Source organism: Alosa alosa, chromosome 10, assembly GCF_017589495.1.
Source record: "Alosa alosa isolate M-15738 ecotype Scorff River chromosome 10, AALO_Geno_1.1, whole genome shotgun sequence".
NCBI lineage: Eukaryota > Metazoa > Chordata > Actinopteri > Clupeiformes > Clupeidae > Alosa > Alosa alosa.
Genome location: NC_063198.1, coordinates 24431932 through 24453494, shown reverse-complemented (window position 1 = coordinate 24453494; position 21563 = coordinate 24431932). Strand labels below are relative to the sequence as shown.

The window sequence follows — 21563 nt, the reverse complement described above, 5'->3', positions numbered from 1 at the left end:
AGTGGTGTAGTTAGTACTGTATCTCTGTTGAGCACCATGGGTAGATCAGCTGCTATTCTGATCATTTTTGCCAGTTTTTTGCATACCACAGCAGGTCAAAGCCAAAAGGTAAGGACATGATTCATTATTTATCAATTCAGAGACATGTGTGAGGAAATTCAGTTGGCTTAACTTGAATTTTGGGGTCAAATAACTAATGAAATACAGCCAATATGCATATAGGGCACTTGTGTTGCTTGGGAAAGGTGAATGAATGTAAATCCATTGAATCATTTGCATGTAGGCTAATGCCTTATACCTAAATGGCTTAGCCTACATTAAGTTACATTCTTACCTGATTATGATAAGAAATTTCATACGTTCATCAAACAGTTATTGTGTGCACATCCCACCTCTGGCAGGTGCAGGACAAAAGAAAAACATACTCAATTGAAAAAATATATAATGTCCGCAACACTGCTTTTGACTCCCATATATTTAATGCACAACAGGCAAACGTTGCTTGTTGTTCGTTAAATATATGGGAGTTAAAAGCAGTGTTGCGGACATTATATATTTTTTCAATTAAGGAATTCCATACGGCCATCACTTCCACTTTTTTCGAAGTTTTATTTGTGGAGCTGATTAAGCTCTTCATTTATCCTGATTTGAGTTATCTTTTAGGCTACACCAGCATGTAATATATTTCAGCTACAAAATGACCTTCGGTTTGTTTACAGAAGTTGGTGGAAGGTATATTTGCAACCCACTATTTACCTTGTGTTGAAATAGTGTTTGCCTGCTGATTGCAGGGGTCTGAGAAAAATTGAAACACTGACTGAACAACAGCACAAGAATGCAGTGGGGTGGGACTATATAGAGCCTGGTGGGATTTGGCAGAGAAATAAAACCATGGTGTGATTAAAAACTGATTGCAATGTTTAGAGATGAACTAAAACATGTGAATTAATGCTGCTGAATCCTTCTAAGCCACATATTCCATATAAAGTTGAATGTATGACTTTACAAGGACAAGGAGAGACACCTGACTGAAATGAAACATACAGTATGTAGCCTATTAGCCATCATTAAGATTTCATTAAGATTGTGTTCCATGTTCAAGCACATTAAACCCCAACATTTCAGCCTGGGGGAATCCAGACGAACCAGGTAGCAAATTTGAATTTGCTCTGCAGGTCTTTCTTGGTTCTTCCTCTTTTGAGACCTTCCCACTAAAACTAGCTTCCAGATCACCACAAACCCAGGGACTAATCATAACTGATTGTCCGACATGGGGCAGGGTTTATATGTTGACAGACAGAGGAGTTAGCAGTTAGCCTGACAAGCCAGACCCACATTAAAATGTAGGGTCTGGGCACTCACCGTTCGCAGTGCTCAGTCCGAGGGGTGGGATAATCAGTTGTCTTTCAAATTCCCTGTGCACGCAATGGGACAGCGGCAGCTATGAGTCCCATCGTTTCCCACCAGCGGAGCTAGTTGGCTAGTTCAAACGTTTGCCTACTTAATAAAAGCTTAACTCGTGTCACACTGTTCGCCAGCAGCAACATCCATCTTATTTGTTTTCAAGTAGCAGGGAATTCAAGCCAAACCGTTGCAACTCTGCCATCAATCATTATGTTAAGCCCACCTAACGACTCATTATGTTAAGCCCACCTAACGACACGATTTCATTGGCCTGATTAAGTTTCGATTTCTGGAGCTCACAAGCCAACGGAGAGTTGCTAGACTAGCCCTGGCAGCAAATGTAATTTGCGGCCGCTAGGGGCGCGTCTAGATTTCTAGGCTAGTTAGCAGTGACAACCAAGGGCTGAACCGATGGCGTCAGTGTTAAACTATGTGGGCGTGTATTTTATTTGGAATTGAGTGAAACAACTGCATTTAAAAGCTTCATTTACAAGAATGTATTTGCTGTACTTCCGAAAAGCTTTGGTAAGAGTTCACTGTACCTATTTCAGTTTAATTTCACTCCTGGTTATGCCCCTTGGAAATCCAAAGTCATGTCATGCCATTCTCAATCTCAGTTTTGAGAAATGGTCTGGTGTTTGACTAGAATGCAGGTCTGGATTACCTCACAGGCCTGTGGAGGAAGGGCTTGGCTGTCTGAAATGTCACATGTGGTGATTCAACTTTTCTAATTAATTTGTAGCTAATTCTAGTGGTCAAACTATTTTTCCCTTTTCCTGTGGACTGGGACCAGGACTCCAGAGTAAATAGTTGCACCCTTTGAGCTAGTTTGGGGTATGTTTACCAAAGCCCTCTTACGCTCTGATATTCAAAAGGTATATTTACACTTTACCTTTTCAAGGTGCGTTTCAAGGTGTTTAGAACACTGAGCATCATCTCATATTTATCTAGGATCTAGTTACAGGCATTCAGGCTCACTATGAGTAAACACAGTGTCCCAGTCAGTAGCCTTCTTTCTGTCATACAATAATGATGTCAGTTTGTACACTGTGTCTGCGGCTCTGCAGAGGTCAAGTCAAGTCACTTTTATTTATATACTGTAGCACATTTTTTCAGAGGAGCAACTGGGATATCTACAGTTTTCACATCAATTCCACTGTGACGAGTCGTTATGCCATCACAGTCATCACCAGCCGTGTGGCCAATCGCCATGACAACTCCACCGAGATCTACTTCCATGTGAAGATCCCTAAAACTGCTTTCATCAGCAAATTCAGAATGTAGGTGTGCTACTATAAACATTGCCAACTAGAACAGAGACATACAGTACATAGTGATACAAATTTGTCATTTTCATAATTATTTTATAATGCATAGGCTATTTAATTATGCGTATTTATGTTTTGGTTTCTCTTGTACAATTTTGTTATTTTGATGTTCGTAAGGACAATTGATGGGCAGATTTACGACGGGGTGGTTAAGCAAAAAGAGGAAGCCAAGCGGCAGTACAATGTGGCTGTATCACAAGGCCAAAGTGCTGGACTTGTAAGGTATGAAAAGCCCATGTTCATTTTAACAACAACAACAACAACATGTTACATTTATATAGCGCTTTTCTCAACACTCAAAGCGCTTCACAGGGAAGGGGGGACCTCACTAACCACCACCAATGCGTGGCACCCACCTATTTTAGTCAAATGTTCTCTGTTCTATATGTCTGAAATCTTTGTATTAAGCCTAATTTATTACATAACACATTAGGTTGTGAAAAGTTACATCGACATGACACTTGCTAAGAATATGAAGAAGCCTTCATGAATGTTTATGACTGTCATCATAGTGTCAAGTGTTGTTTCGTTTTTTAATGTCATTTTTAATTATGGCATAAAATGTGTTTTCAAATAATCTGCCCAAATACAATTTGTGTTAAGATTCTGGAATGACAAAAAAGTGGACTATAGTGGATAAAGCCTCCTAAGAACTTACAAACTTGATTTTGCAATGTAGTTAAGCTTCTGCCTTAAGATGGTGAATATAAATATCAAAACTGCTATGTAAAATCCAAAAATTTTCTAAAGATAGCAGACACCAGGCCCTTCCTCCACAGGCTTATCAAAGGGAAATGTTCTGCAGTTATGTAATGCCATCAGTATATGATCATCATTTATCAGTAGATGAAATAATAACCGTTGCCATGACAAAAATGTTCTTGAATGTTCTTAAAAATGTTTAGTTTGATGGTTTATTATGTTGAGCATATTTGTATAGTTATCCATGGTATTATTATGTTTGTGTGAATTTGAAGTTGCCACTGTACTGTCACTGTCATCCTCAGTGCTGTAGGCAGAACTTTGGAGGACTTCAAAACATCTGTGACTGTCGCCGCTCACAAGAAGGTGACCTTTGAACTCACCTATGAGGAACTGCTACAGCGTCGTCTTGGCAAATACGAGCTGCTGATCAATGCCCAGCCTGGCCAACCTGTTAAGGACTTCAAGGTGAAAAAGAAAGAGAGAGAGAGAGATCAAAAATGTGTCATGTTCAAATGTTGATGCATGGTATAGTGTAAAATGGACACGCACAATTTGAATAGTCTTTTCTTCTATTTCAGATTGATGTTAGTGTGTATGAAAAGCCTGGAATAAACTCCCTAGAGGTGGAAGGTTCTTTGGCTTCGAAAGACCTGGCCAATGCCATTAAGAAAACACATGCAGATAAAGAGGTAATATGCAGAATAACGTCCTTCACAAAGTCAAAACATTTGCATTTGCGTTGAAATCCTGTTACATTTGAAACAAACATTTGTATATACTGGTTCACAGAGGACCTCTCCTTTGCCATGGAACAAAACTGTACTACTTGTATGTTAGTATGATGAGAGTCAAGAAAATAAGGTAACACTTTACTTGATGGGTGAGTTCTTAACACATTCATAGCAGCTGTCATAAACTGCACATAAAGCATTCATGACTGTTTCATGAGACATGACTCAACATTCATACCAAACCTTTCATGAATGTGGAAGACAGAACGACGACAACTTGTCAAAATAAAAGTCCATCAAACGCAAAGCAGCATTGACGTTTTTGTTCCAAACCTCTTACCTGACCATGTCACATCTGAGTCAATGGGCTAGTCCAGTGCCAAAAAGACAGAACATGGTCAAGCAAATAATTTTTGTTTCATAAAAAATTATTTGTTTTATGATGTAACCTTTGCAGATAATTTCTCATCTTTTGCTACTGGGAATATCCAACCATTCCAGGTTACACAAATACAAGTCAGCTGAATGTAGGCTAGTTTACCTTCCAGTGTTAAACTCGGTGATTACAAACTTGTATAGTAAAGTGACATTTGATGTAGACTTCATAAGATATTCATGAAATATTTACAAAAACGGCAATGCTGCTTTGCGATTGATGGACTTTTTTTTGACAAGTTGTCATCGTTCTGTCTTCCACATTCATGAAAGGTTTGGTATGAATGTTGAGTCATGTCTCATGAAACAGTCATGAATGCTTTATGTGCAGTTTATGACAGCTGCTATGAATGTGTTATGAACTCACCCGTCAAGTAAAGTGTTACCGAATAAGAACACTATAATCATATTGACTGCCATTTTTGTTAATGGTTGCAATTGGATAGCTACTTTTGAGTCTGATGAGGACTTTTCTCATTTTATCTGATAATTTAAAAATCCCACCCTATATTTTTTTTGGCACAATGACATCACTCTTCTGATACCACTGAATGCACAAGTCTCCTAGCAATGTGTCTTGGATACAAAACATAACACCTGTGGATGTACACCATGACACCAGTGCATGTCAATTTTAACTTTTCTGTTGTAGGCATGGGTACATTTCTACCCCACACAGCAACAACAGATGACATGTGAGGGCTGTGGAGAGAATGGATTCAACGGTGAACTTAAAATTATCTATGATGTTGAGAGGCCACAATCTCAGGGAGATATAATGGTATGTGACATGTATGTCAAGCTGATATAATTCCATTATACTGTTGTAGATATTACATTTTATTTCAGTCATAGCAAGATGTCATTTCACCAATAGTGACATGTTGTGTTCTCACTGTCTGTGTGTATCCTGAAGGAGCATGGTGGGTTTTTTGTCCATTATTTTGCCCCTTCTGGTCTTCCTCGCATTCCAAAAAATGTGGTCTTCATTATTGATCAAAGTGGCTCCATGCATGGCAAGAAAATACAGCAGGTATGTGTTCCCACTACCCGAGACTGCCACTGTCTCTTTTTCAACTAACTAACAATACAGGTAAGCTGGATATGTTTTTGTTGACTGCTTTTGGTTGCAAAAAATTGAATAAATGGCTCCTGAAAAAGTAAAACATACAATGACCAGGGTAACAGAAAAACAGAGGAACTCTGTACAGCATTCAAATGTTATATTTACAACTCTTGGATGTTATTACAGACTCGATCAGCTTTACTGAGGATTTTGGAGGATCTGGGTGAGGATGATCATTTTGGCCTGATCTGTTTTGATGATAGAATATCACCATGGAAACGTGAACTCCTCAGAGCAACCCAACAGAACCTGGAAAATGCGAAAGCATTTGTTAGATCAATACAAGATAGAGGAAGTAAGATGGATTCCAACAGGCCACAAAACACTGCTGAGTCCTTTTCAAAATGTTAAGACTGTGTACAGGGCATAATCCTACATGCCTAAAAGAGATACCTATTCAATCCTCTGCAGGTACAGACATAAATGCCGCTGTATTGAAAGGTGTGGAAATGATCAAAAGATATCACAAAGAAGGCTCAGCTTCCGTCCTTATACTGCTGACTGATGGAGATCCCACCTCAGGTCTCAACACACACACACACACACGCACACGCGCACATGCACACACATTATAATTAACAGTCAGTAAGTCAGATATTTTTGATCTGCTTTATCTTCTCTAAATCCCTTATGATTCTCCTTTAATCATAACTGAAATCTGAATTGAAGTCTTGAGATCTATATTTTGAGATGATAATGGAAATACTCATTATAATCAAATAGACCCTAGATTCTTGTTGGACTGGATTTTCCCTCTAAATGAAGAGTTCAGATTCAAAACCCTCTAAATCTGTCTGACCACTTTCTTTTAAATGAGCATTTATTACCAGGCTATTATTAGGTGTTTGCCTACATATCGATAAACAGTATCAGGCCAGAAAGAGAGTGGTATTTAACAGGTTCTGAGGCAAAATTATTTGATTAACGTATACTATGTGTGGAGAGCATTCACTCACCATCCTTATCTCATTTTTGACGGAGGGTTTTGCATCTGAACTCTTCAAATCTACTCACTGTTTTAAGGTAAACAGATTGTGCTTGGTACATCTTATGTTGATGATGTATTGTTGTCATGGAAGGTGTGACTGACCTGAGTAGAATCCAATCTAACGTGAGAGAGGCCATTGGGAAGAAGTTCCCTCTGTACTGCCTTGGATTTGGTTTTGATGTGAACTTTGAGTTCCTGCAGAAGATGGCCCAGGAGAACAGTGGTCTGGCACGCAGGATCTACGAGGACTCAGACGCAGCTCTACAGCTCAAGGTACAGATGACTCTCACCACAAATGAAGGCTGACCACTAAATATATAGGGGATCTACAGTATAGGTCAGTCTTGAGCCAAGGAAGGGAACTTGGTTTTTAGTCCTGCTAACTGCACTATATTAAACTACATGCAGTTAAATATGAAACATTAGTGTGTAAAGATAGCAAACACCTAACAGCAGGCTACAGATGGACAGAAGGTCATGCTAGTCTTTGCCGTGTTTCTTGGTGTTTTATGCCCCCAATGTTATCTTCAAGGCAGCGCTGCCTGGAAGGCACTATGGTTAGGCGTGGGTTAAGGTTAGGGTTAGGGTTGGGGTTAGGTGCCTTTAAGTCAGCAGTGGCAGTGCTGCCTGGAAGACGACGTTGGGGGCATAAAACACCATCGAGTGTTTGCCGTTTGGAATCATACTTCTCTTATTATACATGGACAGTCTCCCTTTCAGTGATGTTTTTTTTTTAAACTTCAGTTTCTTGAAACTGTAGCTGGTTTTAGAAACTGATTCAGAACTATAATTCCTCATTGTATTATGTGGTAGTCTTTGTAGATTGCCACTATGTTGGTGAGTGAGAACTGAATATAGGCCTATACAGCTTGCTAAAAGATCTGTGAAACCATGTGAAACTATGGCAGAAACAAATAGAAACAAATGCAGTGTACACATACTCCAGGTTTTCCTGTATGAGATAAATATATAATGTGTACACAATATTCTGCATGTTATGCAATTCCAGTTTGTATCTCAGGCCGTAATGATACATCTTTTTACCACTATCCTGATTCCTGAACAGGGTTTTTATGAAGAAGTTGCCATTCCTCTCTTAACCAGTGTAGAGATGAACTACACGGGTGCTACAAACCTGACCCAAACCACCTTCAGTTATTATTACAATGGCTCGGAGATTGTAGTCGCTGGAAAAATCCTTAACAATAACATAGATGACTTCAGTACAGAAGAAATAATCTGCGAAATCATAGCAACATCGGTAAGACTTCTATTTTCTAGGTTTCTCATCACAGTTAATGTTTCTAAATATCCTCATACTTCCTGAGAAGAACAATGCAAATGTCTCAATGGCAGAAAAACAGCAAGGTGAAGTACAGTGATATCAAGGCCTCTAAAGATGACAAACTGCCTGCAGTGATGAGTGGGTTTGAGAACTTCCTCCAGAGACTATGGGCCTGCCTCACCGTGAAACAGCTTCTGGAGAAGGAGTAAGTGGACAGCGCATACGTGTGGTCTGCTAAATGAATAAATATCTGCTGTGTGAGAAGCTGAACTCCTGCTGTACGTGTTTTAGGTTGATACTGACCGGCGAGGAGAAGGAGGCAGTGAAGAAGGAGGCCCTTGATCTCTCTCTCAAGTACAGTTTTGTGACCCCACTCACCTCTATGGTGGTCACCAAACCCGAGGGCGAGGACTCTCAGGTGGCCAACAAACCCAAAGAAGGAGAGAAGCCTCCTCCTCAATTTCCATTCATAATGGGACCACCTGGACCACCTGGACATCCTGGACATCCTGGACTTCCTGGAATTCCTGGAATTCCTGTTAGTGCTGGAATTGGTTTTGGAGGTGGTGCTGGAGGTGAGTTTCAGTCTGGAATATTCATTTCTCTGTGGATGGGATGTCCCAAAACAACATTTGTGCTGAATGACACTTTATTATGTGCATTAAAGACATCAATTATTTATTTTATTCAAAACCTGTGAATGTAGGGATTGGCAACTATTTGTAAAGATAGAAAAGGAAAGAAAGTTGTAATAGACGTACACAAATAGTGTGTGTGTGTGTGTGTGTGTGTGTGTGTGTGTGTGTTGTGTGTAAGTGCAGTTTGTCAAGTCCATGTAGTGTAGTAGTAGATATGACCTCAGTAATCTAAGCAGGTCATTGTCAGGGTGTGAAATGTCTTTTAAAGGCATCCTTTGCAAGTTTGTACCTTAACAAACAAAAAGCTCACAATATTTATCAGGAATCGAACCCGCGCAAGAATTAAATTTAATCATTGATCTTGCATCTTACCCACTAAACTAACTTATATCTTCAAAAAAGGGTTCTAAGATAATTTCGGAGAAATGCAATTTGATTCCATGTCAACTAGTTTCAGGGATACATTTCAACATGCCATGATTCAGTTTTGACATAGCTTTTTGTTTGTTCTCTCTTATTTTCTCAATGATTTGTTCATACATCGACTCATGTGACCAGGATAATGTATTGTACTACAAGGACATATTTGACATTTAAATATGTCATGCATTGTAGGCCTATTTGTACGTCTCCAGTTTATATCAGTGACAAATCTGCAAGCAGCTGGATCTGTCGAAGAAACGTCATCAATCGTGAAACGTAACACCGGCAGTGCCACCGCTAGCTTAACTTAGCATAGTGAATAGAATCTTTTGTCGCCAGGGCCTGTCACTCATGTGTTGCGTGATCTCTGCGCCCTTTTACTCATGAATTGCTATCTATAGCTCATCAGCTATCAGACTAGCTCACATTGAGCAATAGCCAGTTAGTCGTAAGTAAAAGTAGTGATGGTGTATTGCATTTATTCCGAATTTTTCTTTTATGCTGCAGGGACTTTTTTGATTCCACAGATGGGCAGCAGGGCCTATGATGATCTGAGTGGTTCGTATCTAGGTTCTTATTTAAAGTAATATCTCAATCCATGTTTGCCATCCTCATTGTGTATCTTGTATCCTCTTAAAATAAGGTGTGATCAGTTCAGAAGGAAACTGAGACTTAGGTGGTGGCAAAAATGTGCCATCAAATTGTATATATGCAAATATATGTAATATAATATAATTTTAATGGCCTTATTCACTTTTCATTGTAACAGCACCTTTGATGAATTTATTGAACAGACTGATAGATGATTTAATATCAGTACAAGTAGCCTAATGTGTGCTTCTACGTACGCTTCTACTTCTACTCTAATGCTGTGGGCCATATGAATGCAAAGTGCACCCCAAATCACACCCATTCCTCTTGGTTAAATTTGATTACAGAGTAAGCCTATTCATCCCACACATATATCACGTAAAACAGCACGACTTGAGCTATCTAACACTGCTAGTTGCTAATTGCTTTGATAAACAGTTCACAAGGAAATCAACTTTTAATTTACAGCAAATTTTATTTAAATTACTGTCTGCATACCACTCTGCATACATCTCCACAAATCGCTCTAATATAACATGGTATACCCTGGAAATTCCAGAGTTCTCGTGAAAGTACAATTACATTGTCACTCTGGCAATGAGTAATGATGCACATTACTTTTACCCCTTGCATCATGAGGAACCAATCACATCGGTGTATCTGATAGGCGGGCCATGAGGCGAGCTAAACAGATGACGACAGCGCTGCAACTAATCAGTCAGTAAACATTGGTCGTAGTGTTATCCAATTACGTCGAAGTCAGCTGATTTTTAATGAACTTTACTGTTCCTTGTATCAGCACCTTTGTTGAATTTATTAAACAGACTGAAATATGCTTTAAAGTGCTTTCCAATGGTGCTAGTCGCTAGTTGCTGTGATAATCTCAAATCAACTTGACATCAAATTTAATCATATTTACTGTCTGCAGCTCTGCATACATCACCGCACCGATTCTTCTTGCCGCAATACCTCACACACTTCAGTCACCACATGACAAACCATATATCAAACTAAACCAGGAGAACCTGTCCATAACATGTTCGTCTGTTTTTGAAATCATCTGATATACACATCTTCATATACAGCTCTGGAAAAAAATAAAAGACCACTGCACATTTTTCTGATGTCATCCTATTCCTACGGTTACTGAGTGACATTCAAATGAGTTGATGGTCATATTCATAATTAAGAGACCACTGCCAATTTGAATATGACCGTCAACTCATTTGAATGTCACTCAGCAACCATAGGATGACATCAGAAAAATTTGCAGTGGTTTCTTAATTTTTCATATATATATATATATATATATATATATGTATGTCTGGAAAAGAAGCTATATATAAATAGAATACATTTTGATCAACATGACATAAGCAATTGATAATGTAGGAAACAGCAGAGAATTGTAATCATTTGCATGGATGTACCAAAGCGTTTGCAACTTGTTCAAAGAAAAGAGAAACTGCTTTTTTGATGTGCACAAGTGATACAATGATGTGAAGATTGAACAGGTAGTTTTGAGAATTTCAATTCTGATCTAAGAAATGTACCAAAGTGACTGAGAAAAACTGTAAGTCAAAACCCTGGCAATGGTTTCCTGAGCCTTTAATCTCTCAGTCTATACAATGGGCAATGGACTTTTCCACAATATTGTAATATTTTAAGATGCACCTGAATAATGAGCCAGATGAAAGCTCAATTAGAATTAATCAGGCCATTGAGTCATAGTGTGTACATTTCATTTCCCCCTTCTCTTCCTATTTACCAATCCCGCACCTTTTACAGTTGCTGAGGATTTCGAGTATGACGGAAGTGATATGTTAATGGAGAGCGTCGATTCGCCTCTACCAGGTAAATTTAATTTAGAGTTTTTTCATTGATATAACTATTTACTGGATTTACAGGACATTTCCATAATTATTGGCACCCCTAGTAAACCAGAGTAAAAAGACGTGAAAAAGTAATATTTTGGAAGTTTGTCTCATGCTGGGCTTACAACTGTAACGGTTGGTTGTAGAGAGCTAGACCGAGGCGCAGGGTAAGTAGAGGCAAGGCGAGATCGAGGAAAATCAGAATCTTTAATACAATATGACTTCTACAGCAAACCATGTAACAACATTAATGACCAAAAGGGGACTGAGGAGAGACAGAGGGTTTAAATACACAGGGGTTACCAGGGCACAGGTAAACAAGGAACAAGACACAGGTGGAAACCATAATTAAACTAACAAGGAACAGGTGAGGGACAGAGACACAGGCACATGGAACAGAGACACGTGGCAAACAAACAAAGGAGCACATGGCACAAGACACAGGAAGTAAACAAAGCAAACAGGAAGACACAAGAGGAGCACACATGATGGGAAAAACACTAGAACAAAAACGAGGATCCTTACAACAGCATATGACATTTCCGAAGTCGGAATGAAATCATGTGGATCATGTCACAGCAGGCACATTAAATATGGGAGTTTAAAGCAGTGTCGCGGACATTACATTACAAGTTTCATTTGTCCTGCACCTGCCAGAAGGTGGGACATGCACACAATTACTTTGTGACTTTACTTGTGTAGCACTCCTTTTGTCTCCATGAGTCACAGCACGCTCCCATCAACTAGATCGTTAGATGTAAGGTGCCAATCTTAGAGGCTTTAAGTCATTCCAAGTCAGTCTTGTCCCAGAAGTGTCCTATTGGCTCGTCTTTACATGAAAAAAAAAATGTTTCAATACCCTCTAGAGTGCCACTTCAAACAAGGGCATGTGAATGGCATGTGTCCATCAATCGCATTTTGTGTGCCGATGTCGGCTATTTTCTATACAAATCCTATGAAGTTCAGCATTCACAGTGCTCAGTGCCCTCGGCGGATAAAACCCCTCGGTGATGACCCTTTTTTTCGCAGCACTCAGAGCGCAGAAAGTTCAAATCTGTTAAACTTTTAGAACAGTGCTGGGCTCGTCAATGTCACTTCTCTCTTGATTTTTGGTAACCTAGCAACAAACACTTGACTGGAGTGGTCTGAAAATAAGGTTGAGGGCCTATACGTTTGAAGAACATGTCTTAATGAGTGGGCTTCTAGTGTTGCAAACATAATGCAACACCCTATAAGATGCCCCTTAAAATGGTCTATATTTACTTCCGTTCCCTACGTGTACCCTTCCATTGGAAAAGGGTGACATTATGGAGTGCACTCTATGCTGGCCCTACATGTATTCCAAAGGGTTTCATTTTAGTAGAGAAATCAGTGGAATGTATTCCTATAAATTGTACTACATCTGAGAAAGAAGTGCCAACGTAGGTGCTCCTCTAGTGGATAAAATGTGATGCAGTGAAGTAAAGGGCGTCCCTCCTTGCGTCAATATAGGGAAGTTTCCAAATGGATGCCACTGCATTGGAAAATATATGGTAGGTGCCCTTACAATGGGATAAACTTGAGCTTCCCTACAGATGCCTTTCTGATGGAAGAAATAGAAAAATCATTAAGTGCCCTCTTGGAAAGCACTGTGGCACTATGAAGTGCCCTTGCAATGGAAAGAAACAAACCCCAGTAAAACTAGATGTACCGCAGAGCGGTACAAAATATGACCGCCGCCCAGTCCAGCACACTTTTTCCACAAAAAGAAATCACGCTGAAAGGCCTATATGATTCTAACTGTCTCACTAAATTGCATTATCCACACTCAATTCTCACTGGTATCTGCTAGACAACAAGTACCAAAACATGATTAGTTCATAGATTTCACATGTAAAATTCATTTTATACAACCCCACCTCCATCTTGCCTGTTCATAATTCTGAGAAATTCTTGATTGTTTGTGTTATGTTTATGTTATGTGTGTGGGTGTGTGTGTGTGTGAGTGTGTGTGTGTGCGTGCTTGTGTGTGTGCCTGCGTATGTGCCTGTGCATGCAAGCGTACATATGTCTACTGTGTGAGTATGTGTCATACGTATGATTACTGTGAATGTATGTGTGTGTGTGTGTATCTGTGTGCACATGAAATGGGTTAACATGACCCCTGGAGGCAAACATACAGAAAAAAATGGTCATCCTAGGCCCTACAGTTCTCAAGATATTCACGGAGAACTGTGTCCGCCCTACCCTCCTTCGGGGGTCCAGTCCAGCGGGGGGGCTACAGATCAAAACGAAAAATTACGGTTCCATGCTATCCATGTGGGGTTACATGCCCACCAAGTTTCGTGTACCCCGGTCTTTCAGTGTCCCGGGAATCATTGCGCGGCTTCGCTGCGCGGCGGTCATAATGAGATGTAGCGCCCTACAGTCTTCCTTATCATGTGTCCTCTAGGGAAGGTTTTCCCAAAGTCAGTGCCATGACATGAGTCTAGGGTGCCACCAAATACTTTTTCTGTATTTCTGCAAGGGTGCAGATTAGTTAGGCTAATACCTAGCTGACATTTTGATATTATCTCATGTGCACTGTCCATATTTTTGTTTTCATTGGTCACTTCAGGCCAGGGCATTTGGCATTACAACAATATCACAAGCAGTCATGTCACTGCAGACGTTCACCCCTATCTTTCCTTAACGGAAAAAGAAAGTGAGACCAAATTCCAAAATATGGATCCTGATCTGTCTAAATAATCATGTAGGAGGACTGAGATATGGGGTCCATACCTGTCAACACTCCCGTTTTTCCCGGGTTCTCCCGTATTTCAAGGTCATCTCCCATCTCCCAGCTGGTGCCCCCCTGGACAATATGAATTACAAATGTAAAAGACTTCACCATACCAACAATACGAATTGCAAATGTAAAGGGAGTTGCTACTGTAACTGCTCCTGAGACTTCATAGTCACATGGTTTCTATGGTCAGATATGGTCAATTGATCTGATCTGAACTCCATAGAAAACAGTGGGTGAGCTAAAAAAGAGAATGCATGAGAAGACCCAGGAATCTGGATGATCTGGAGAAATTCTGTCAAGAGGAATGGCCTCAAACTACCTTAATTTGTATATTCTCGGGATATCATAGCCTATTAGCAGAAGACTAAGAGCTGTTTTATTCGCAAATGTTGTAGAACAATTTCTTTAGGTATTTATTTCCTCAGAATTAATTTGCTTCTTCTTGCTCTTCAAGGTTGGATTTTTCCTTAATGTTTTCATTTTGAGACATAGGGTCTGTTTACATTTGTTTTTAGAGTGTATCATCTTGGGGAATCTGATCACGCTTAGCTTTTACACTGCAAAAAATATGTGATCAAATGCATTTCAGACCACCTTGGCAAGTTGAGCGAATCACAATGTGTCTTCTTGATTGTTTACACTTGTATTCAGAACTGACCACTTGTGATCGGTTCACCCAAGACACATTTTAAAAACAAATGTAAACAAGGTCTAAGATAAATTGCCAAAAGATGAAATTGTAACTGCAGAATAGATTTGTGATTGAAAGACATAGTAACCCTACCGTTTGTACCGGTAGAATGTAGACTTATCCTATGATAGCATGCATTTCATATTACAACACTAAAATCAAAAGTAGAATAAGAAATGTTCTATGCTGCCAAATATTGCTATATAAAGTTATTTGTATTGTATACATATTATATTTAATTGAATATCCTATTCATCTAGTAATGCAGAACTTTTGATGCCACCTACTGTACCTCCATCCCTTGCTTTGCTTTGCTCTCACCAGCATCTCATCCAGATGCTCCTTTGGTCTTTGCTACTTCTACAGCATTATTATTACCAGAAACGACTCCAATACCAGGTACCCAACCAATACAGTTTGTAACCTGTAACACTTTTTGCCACATTCAGCTAAATATTATCTGCTAGCTGTCCATTCTGTAAGTCTTTATATATATCCCTGACTCTGAAAATTGGAAACAAACAAAGTGGAGCAAGCCTGTCCCGGCTAAGACTATAACAAAATTGTTTCAGCCAATCACAGAAAGGGAGGGGTGGGAGTTTGGGGGAATAGAAAGGGCAATTTGGGGAGGGAAGGAGTGAGTTTCCTCTCTGGGGTTTTGTATGGTGTTTGGTTCAAACATCAATGGACATGATTGGACGTCTTCCAGAATAACTTACCGTACCTTTAAGTCTTATTGCCCCCTGTACCTCGCACACTCTCTGTCTGTGTCTCTTTGTCTCTGCGTAGTACGGAAGCCTGTGAGGTTCTTGATGGCTGCCGAGGGCCAGTCTCTGCCGCTCTGCTTTGACATCCCAGCAGGCCATTCTGTCAAACTGCTGCAGGACTCTGCATCTGGTAGGGCGGCGCCATGTTCAGACTTCACCTGTTGATCCTTATCCATGCGGACTTTAAAAAAAAAAAAAGCTCTACAGATATATTTATGTTTATAATTATTAAAACTGACTGTGAAAATGGCTCTGATCCTACCTCACCTGGTTGTTGGGGTGGATATTTGTATCACCTCAGGGCTGTCTATGAATGGTGAGTTGACGTCTAGGGAAGGTAAGGGCTTCCAGAGGGTCATCATTCATGTTGACACCACCGAACATATTGAGTGTGCCACCGATAAAATAACTCTGATGGATGAACGGGGAGCTGTCTCTTTCCTGTGGACACAGACACAGACGCACAGAACACACAGGTATGGTGGTTATTTTGGTGTTCAGTTGCAGACGTCTGAGTCACCTCCACCCGGCATGGCTCAATTTGTGCCTGTATCTTTGTTCTTCCAGCATGATTTTAAGTCTCAGGGAAAATGAGATGGAGGTCTCCTCTGGATCCTTACTTATCATCATCTTTCTTCACCAAAAGGACGGGGACAGATTCCTGTGGCCTGCTGTTAAACAACGGCCATCAAATACTGCCTTAGTGGGCATTATGGGTAATTAAGCAAACAGCTCACTAATTCAGTGTGGTTTATGTCAACAGCATGTACCATATTGATTATCAACCAACAACTGATGATTGTCATTTGATTATCAACTATTTGATGAGATGATCAATAAACTATGACACTATCATGAGTGCCTTGATGCAAATAAGTAACGTTAATAATGCATCTACAGGGAAAGAATTGGTCACATATGAAGAAAGCCAGTCTACATCAAAACTGAGGATTAAAGATGAGGAAGTGAAAGCATCAAAGTGAGTCACATTTAAATTATAAACTGGTTATACTGTATGTGTTGATAAACATATCTATACTTTGTTATATCTGTGCCATATTGCAGGGTTTCTGCTCAGGACTTCAGTATCAAGATTGCACCCATAGTGTCATGCTGGCTTGTGGAGGCGAAGTTTGCCCTACAGGGAGAGCTGTCTGATTTTACAGTTCCCAAGCTGTAAATTCTAACATATGGACCTCCTTTGAATTGTTCAGCATTGACTCCCAGGTCATTAATAAATCCTTTTTTTTTTTTATAAGTATATTTTTTGGTCTTTTTGCCTTTATTCCAACAGGACAGTGAAGATAGACAGGAAGTGAGTGGGAGAGAGAGATGGGGCGGGATCGGGACATGACCGCAGGTCTGATTTGAACCTGGGTCCCTTTGGGCCCGTTCATGGTACGGGCGTTGTAGCCTGTTGCACCACAGCGCCCCCTCATTAATGAATCCTAACAGAGAGATCAGTCAACTTCTAGACATTTTTAAGTTGTATTTCTTAATATCATATTTGACATTTAAATGCTGCAGAAGATAAGACAATGCTAGCCTGGCGGGCCATCCTATTGAAATGTATAGTCTGGAATCGAACCATTCACCTCGCTTAATCCAAGGGGCGTGCAGAGAATTGTCTTTCAAACTGCCTATGCATGCAATAGGCCAGCGCTACAACCATATCCGTATCCGGTCGGCAAAACAGCAAATACATCCTTCTTCGAAAGGAATGACTTAAGTGCATTGTGTTGCTCAACTTTCAAAGAAAAGCACAAGTCCAACAAGGCCGATTCAAACAACCGCTCTTCGTTCGCCATAGCCACCTTCCTTGTTGTTCACCGTCGCAGGACTGTCGTTAATCCTGTTAAGCCCACCTTAAGACTCTCTAACAAAATAGAGCGCTGTGATTGGATGACGTCCACGGCGTCAGCCAATAGAAATCCCTATGGTTTGATACTAAATGTACAAGCTGAGCAAATTAATTTGCCGCCGCTAGGGTGCGTTTAGATTTCTAGGCTAAGACAATGCTTCATTGGAAATAAATTGGAAATTATTTAGGAAACTGCAGGTGGAGTTCAAATTATTATTAATTATTATTATTATTAATTATTTGAAATTATTAATCGGGGTCTGTAACTACAGTAAAAAGCTCCACCAAAATCCACCATTTATCATTTCCTGTGAATTCATAGTTATGGACGATAGAGAATTAACAGTCAACATTTTATTTTTTAAAGACTTCATTCTTTGTTAATCCTTCATCAAAAGGGATCATTGTAATTGTTTGAGATTCAATTAACAAACAATAAATTGCATATTTCACGACACATCAGCACAGGTTTCTATTGCAGTGTGTATTGCAGGTTACTTTTGTGGAACAAGTTTTATGAAGTTGATCTAAGGTAAAAAGTTTGGTCAATACAAATTCAAAATAATCAGTACCACTTTATATGTTGCTAAGTTTATGACAACTTGAGTTGACTCAACACAACTAGGTTAGTTGATATGATATAATAATTTAAGTTGCATTCACTAAATAGAATGTTGTGTTAACAATGACTCCTTAGTTGATGGAACAGGTCATATTAGTCAGATCGGTAACACTTTACTTGACGGGTGAGTTCATAACACATTCATAGCAGCTGTCATAAACTGCACATAAGGCATTCATGACTGTTTCACAGGGCTCCAGAGTGCGACCAATTTGGTCGCATATGCGACCTAATTTTTCAAAAGTGCGACTAAAAAAAATCGGAGGTCGCACCGGTGCGACCAGCTATTCGAGAAAGGAAAAAGTGTCCGCATTGAAACTCTACCTTTGGTTCAATAACAGACACATATTTGGCCAAACAAATTTTTGGTTTAAACAAATCACAGATAGGCCTAGTGAAGGGTGGGACCTCCCCTCTGATTGGCCGTGGCCCAGTGCCTGTGTGTAAATTTGAAGATGCGTGTGCTGCAGAGAGAGAGAGAGAGGTCAGAGACCTGTCAGATAAACAGAGTGGATGTAGTTGCATTACAGTGTGGTCACATAGGCCGAGATAAATGTCCCCTCTCCCCACTGCCTTTCGGCGGCTGGCAGTAGCAAACCGATCAGACGAGCCCGAGATGATGATCAAGTTTATCGTTGCCTACGATAGGCCTATTGAAACTTCCCTTCACCAAGTTCAGTCCGAAATAATTATTCACCAGAAAAATAGTTTGAACGTAAACCCCCGATACATAAGAATGCCACTTGCGCCAAATTTATAGGAGTCATTGCAGATGAAAAGACGTCTTAAAATTGCTAACAATGCATTCAAGGCCTTCCTGAACGACAGAGATACAGATATGGCCGAAAAGGAGTGCGTCATTGACCGCAGTTACATGCAGAGAGTAACCCGGTTTTCAACAGCAATATTAGTATGTAAGTATAGTATGTAAGACATTGAGCCATGAGATGCAGTTTGAAGCCCTTAAAAGACGTGCACTGATAATTTACTCACTGTTATTTTTATTTAATTAATCTTGAGATGTTTTAAGTTTAAATTTCAGCTCAGTGAAGCACTTAAAGCACCAACACTTCATTAAGTTACTTTTCTTGTAGAATTGTAAATCATAAGTCATAGGACAACCTATATAGGACAGTAACTAAGGAAGAAAAGTGAACCTGCTGTGGTGTTAAATGCGATGTGGTTGAAAATATGGGTGCACCTAACTTTTGTGCTGGTGCACCTAAAAAAAAAGTTAGGCGCACCAGTGCAACCAGTGCAAAAAGTTAGTCTGGAGCCCTGTTTCATGAGACTTGACTTAACATTCATACCAAACCTTTCATGAATGTGGAAGACAGAACGATGACAATTTATCAAAATAAAAGTCCATCAATTGCAAAGCAGCAAATGTCTCATGAAACAGTCATGAATGCTTTATGTGCTGTTTATGACAGCTGCTATGAATGTGTTATGAACTCACCCGTCAAGTAAAGTGTTACCGTCAGATCAACCATCTTGAGTTGACACAACTTAATCGCCTCATTTAGATTGTATTATGTTAAATCAACTCAAAATTCCAAGGCAACCAGGTTACACACATTTTTAAAGGTGCTCTAAGCAATGCCACACGTTTTTTTAGGCTAAAACATTTTATGTCACTTACTGCAAACATCACCTCATCATCCACTAGCTGTCAGTGTCCTGAATACACTGTAAAAAAACGTGACCTCTGTGGACAGCCCAGGCTCCAAAAACAGCAACAAAAACAGCCTGGGCAAACCTAGCCCATAAAAACATAACAAACTGTTCCAGCAAATCACAGACGAGATGCGGGTTTAGTAGAGTTTCAATTGAATCAGAGCAGCACGGGAGGGAGAGGAAGTAGCGAGCTAGCTATTTGTTTTGTTTGAATGTCAACAGAAGTGACGTGACCCAGCATTGCTTAGAGCACCTTTAAGCTGAATCAACTAATCATTTTTTACAGTGTGTGTTGCACTGTTTTTTTTGTTGTTGTTGATTTAAAAACAAAAAATCCATGCCATCTGTTTGGGGAACATTCTATTCCAATCAAGTCCACTCGAGAATCTTTAATCAGAATAATCCTTGCTGCTTTGCGTTTTGCTTGAGAAGCTCACGTTACAGCGGGCAACGGGCTGGTTGATATAGATGAGGAACAGAGGAACACTGTGTGAGCAATTATTTTTAACCTACTAAACAGGGGCATCGAACGGGGGGAAAAGGAGGACTGATTACCTGGGCCCCAAGGGTGGAGAGGGCCCTTGAAAAGCCTTGAATATAAGGGAAGGACATGGAGGCCCATCAGGACTGTCTATGCATAGGGCCTAGTATACGCCCCTGCTACTAAATAATCTTTTTTAAGCAACAGTTAGCTTGTAATGTCAACTCGAACATATTCTAGCACTAGCACTAGCCTACTACAATGTTACAATCTATTCTCGTTAGGATAACACCCTCTCAACCTACTGTGTGACGTCACGCTCTGCCACTCCGTTGCTTCCGCTGGAGTGCCCAGAGTACATGCTGTGACGCTCTGAATAAACAAACGATAATTCTATCCACGCACCAAATTTACGAACGCTTAAAAAGTTTCAGAGTGTGCTCAGCCTCAGCACGCTCAGAGTGACAATTTACGAATGCACCCAGTGTCATGCTTGTCCCCCGCCTTCTGGCTTCTATGCCATTCTGACTTACTGAGAGTGGTCACTGGTCAGGCAGGAAGAGTCACTGTGTATCTATTAGTAGTATGGTGTGTGTGCTGGCAATGGGGATTAAGCCTGCCTGGAATTCTTTTTTTTTAATAGGCTATGCATCTGTACCAGTCTCTGAGACCACTTCATGACTATCGAGGTAAATGTGTTGTGGAGGAAATCATGCTGGCTCTTAGTAGAAGAGAGGATCCATTAAACGCCCATTTAATTAAAATATTACAAATGTTTCAATTCAATTCAATTCAATGAAACTCAACAACAAAAATAAAAGTTCAATACATAGATAACTACATGAGTGTATTCTTTTATTGAAAGTCATCATTACGAGGTTGAAATATGTGACAGGTTAGACGTTAGACAGTGGTGAAGTGGCTGACTGCCTTATACTGTAGCTGTGAAACATTAACGTTTTTACAATGAAATCCACTGGAAAATGCTGCAAATACACTGATATACAAACAACAACAATATATTTTCATGTCAGTAGTAGAAGTGAGCAGTGTTACACCAAAGAACATCAAGAATCAGGCCTGATGTGCTCAGGTCTAATCATGCTGTGCACAGCAGCAGCAACACTGCAGGCTGAGTAGTGACAGCAGTCACCCCACAACAGGGGCCA

The 21563-nt window shown here is 40.0% G+C and overlaps 1 protein-coding gene across 3 annotated transcripts; it reads left to right on the top strand.

Moving 5' to 3' along the window:
• Window positions 1-21231, top strand: LOC125301734 (inter-alpha-trypsin inhibitor heavy chain H3-like). Of its 3 annotated transcripts, XM_048254443.1 has the most exons (22): window positions 1-108; window positions 2521-2684; window positions 2850-2954; window positions 3740-3902; window positions 4016-4126; window positions 5256-5384; window positions 5520-5636; window positions 5856-6024; window positions 6141-6251; window positions 6809-6990; window positions 7784-7978; window positions 8074-8207; window positions 8294-8577; window positions 9571-9621; window positions 11443-11508; window positions 15311-15385; window positions 15776-15883; window positions 16055-16229; window positions 16321-16469; window positions 16654-16732; window positions 16819-16980; window positions 21038-21231. In XM_048254443.1, exons 1-21 carry the CDS (start codon window positions 37-39, stop codon window positions 16931-16933), a joined length of 2754 nt encoding a protein of 917 aa, XP_048110400.1. In that variant the 5' UTR covers window positions 1-36; the 3' UTR covers window positions 16934-16980; window positions 21038-21231. The 3 variants fall into 3 exon arrangements, with proteins under 3 accessions (XP_048110400.1, XP_048110399.1, XP_048110401.1); XM_048254442.1 differs by lacking the exon at window positions 21038-21231 and having other exon boundaries at window positions 16819-17016; XM_048254444.1 differs by lacking the exons at window positions 15311-15385; window positions 21038-21231 and having other exon boundaries at window positions 16819-17016.
• Window positions 21232-21563: the final 332 nt, after the last annotated feature.